This window comes from Montipora capricornis, chromosome 10 (assembly GCF_036669925.1).
Source record: "Montipora capricornis isolate CH-2021 chromosome 10, ASM3666992v2, whole genome shotgun sequence".
NCBI lineage: Eukaryota > Metazoa > Cnidaria > Anthozoa > Scleractinia > Acroporidae > Montipora > Montipora capricornis.
The window spans coordinates 47266422-47268921 of record NC_090892.1 but is presented as its reverse complement, the minus strand read 5'-3'; the positions used below and the strand labels follow the sequence as shown (position 1 = coordinate 47268921).

Sequence of the window (2500 nt, the reverse complement as noted above, 5' to 3'; positions counted from 1 at the left end):
TAAGTACGGCTAGGGATGAGTAAGGATGCTTAAGTATGGTTAGGGATGCCTAGGTACGGCTAGGGATGATTGAGGATGCTCAAGTACGGCTAGGGATGAGGAGGTATGCTTAAGTACGCTTAGGGATGCTTAAGTACGGCTAGGGATGATTAAGGATGCTTAAGTACGGTTAGGGATGCTTAAGTACGGCTAGGGATGATAAAGGATTCTTAAGTACGGTTAGGGATGAAGAAGGATGCTTAAGTACGCTTAGGGATGCTTAAGTACGGCTAGGGATGAGTAAGGATGCTTAAGTATGGTTAGGGATGCCTAGGTACGGCTAGGGATGATTAAGGATGCTCAAGTACGGCTAGGGATGAGGAGGTATGCTTAAGTACGCTTAGGGATGCTTAAGTACGGCTAGGGATGATTAAGGATGCTTAAGTACGGTTAGGGATGCTTAAGTACGGCTAGGGATGATAAAGGATGCTTAAGTACGGCTAGGGATGAGGAGGTATGCTTAAGTACGCTTAGGGATGCTTAAGTACGGCTAGGGATGATTAAGGATGCTTAAGTACGGTTAGGGATGCTTAAGTACGGCTAGGGATGATAAAGGATGCTTAAGTACGGTTAGGGATGAAGAGGGATGCTTAAGTACGCTTAAGGATGCTTAAGTACGGCTAGGGATGCTTAGGTACGGCTAGGGATGATTAAACATAGTTAAGTACGCCGCCTGGGACCACTATATGAGTGACTACACCGGACCACTATATGAGTGCCTACACCAAGTAGTTACCTGCATTTCTACCAAGCGAGTAGTTTCCAGTCCTCCTCGTTTTGCTTGGTACAGAAAATTAGCAAAATGGAGGAAGGCAAGCTCGCTTCAATTTCTTTACAAAAATTCACAGAATTAGAGGAACTTGCGGAAGAAATTATGGGAGATAAACATCAGGTTAGTTGGCATTTGGATAAATTGCAGAATACCCGCAACTTATTTGCATTTCATGGAATAAAAATAAGCTCGATTGTATTCCGACTCGTTCTTCAGAGAGTGCCGCCTAGGGGAAATAGTAGTGGTGAGGTGTTGCTGGGTATTCTGCAATTGAATCATATTTCACTAAAAGTCACCAGCAATTAAAGCCCACGAATTTTTCCTTTGAAATGACCCTTGTAAACATCATGTCTGTTTATACTATTAAATTGTATGGACACATCACTGGCTGATGTGAGTTTGAGTGTTTGAGTGAGGCTCAAGTACTTGGCAAAGTAGCCTGACTTCTGGTTGTTATACACAAATGTGGTCTCATTCACACAGAAGCCCTTCAAGCTAATCCTGCCAAGCCGACCACACGCTGGAAAGGTCAGACCACAACACCAGGAACACTGTCCCCTACTCCATTCGAATTGTGTGTGGGATCTTTAACGTCCCACAGAGTTACTAGGGAGCTTAAGCATGTGCGTTTTAAAGATGCGGACGGCAACTGGAAGTGAGCTGTTTTCCCTCATAACTGGTCTTCACACAACCACATTTACATAGCTAAATATATTTTCTCCATTAAAAATGATTAGTATAAAAATCTGGGAGACACCACTATCCTGGCACGGGAGTTGTCTCTTCCGGTTGCCGTCCGCATCTCAAAAATGCATGTGCTTGTCGAAACCCCTGGCTTATCGTCTTTATCCGAGAAGACTTGAAAGTCTAACCCTTTGCAGATGTAGTTACAAAGCCAGCACTTTCTCCTCAGTTATTTAAAGACCCTGATTGTTGGTTCGGCCGGAGTTGAACAGTTGTTTGGAAAACAAAGACCGAAGACCCGGAAAACGAAGACCCCCAGAAAAAATAACAAAACACATCATTCAAGTTATTTAAAGTGATCGATAAGCTATCTATTGTCGCTAGTCTAGGTCGCTTGCCGGGCTGCTGTTGGTTTATTGGTGGGTTGAAATGAAAGTTGAATCTTTGTCAATTGATTCTGACATAGAATTGTAACTGCGGGAATATTTGACTCAATTTGCTGGGCTCCTGAGAATATAACTGTGCAGCCTTTGGATTTTATTATAACGGTACCGTTGACAACCGAGGAATTGAAAATTGCTCAAATCGTGTGGAATCTGGGAAAAAAACCACACAGGAATGAAGGGACCCACAATGGCATACAAATTCTTATATTTTTGTTGGCTTTCCCTCACACTGAGCTTAGGGCACATGTGTGGGGAAGCGCTTTTTCTAATGGCTAGTATCCCCGGCAGCTGTTACTAAATCTCCCAACTATAATAAGTACAGTAATAATATTTAAGTCTTATTATTAAAACTTGATCATTGCATAATGCAATTCCAGAGTTTTGATTGGCTTCTTAGCCATCATGGTATATTTAGTAAATAAACCCCTTAATGGGGAGGCTATGTAATATATAATGATAATGATAATGTCCGTGGCTGAGAGATTGTCTGAAAAGTGCATATTTGGCAAGAAGTGAAGCTTCTAGGGCAAATATGAAATTTGGAGGACAATCTCTCATT

General features: G+C 42.2%; 1 protein-coding gene across 1 annotated transcript in view; it reads left to right on the top strand.

The window, feature by feature from the left end:
• The first annotated feature begins 810 nt into the window (after positions 1–810).
• The window catches only part of LOC138019295 (p53 and DNA damage-regulated protein 1-like), a 10942-nt gene continuing 9252 nt past the window's right edge, over positions 811–2500 (top strand). The window contains exon 1 of the mRNA XM_068866036.1: positions 811–931. Coding sequence (XP_068722137.1) covers positions 842–931 — 90 coding nt within the window. The 5' untranslated portion in view covers positions 811–841. The remainder of the gene's footprint in view (positions 932–2500) is intronic.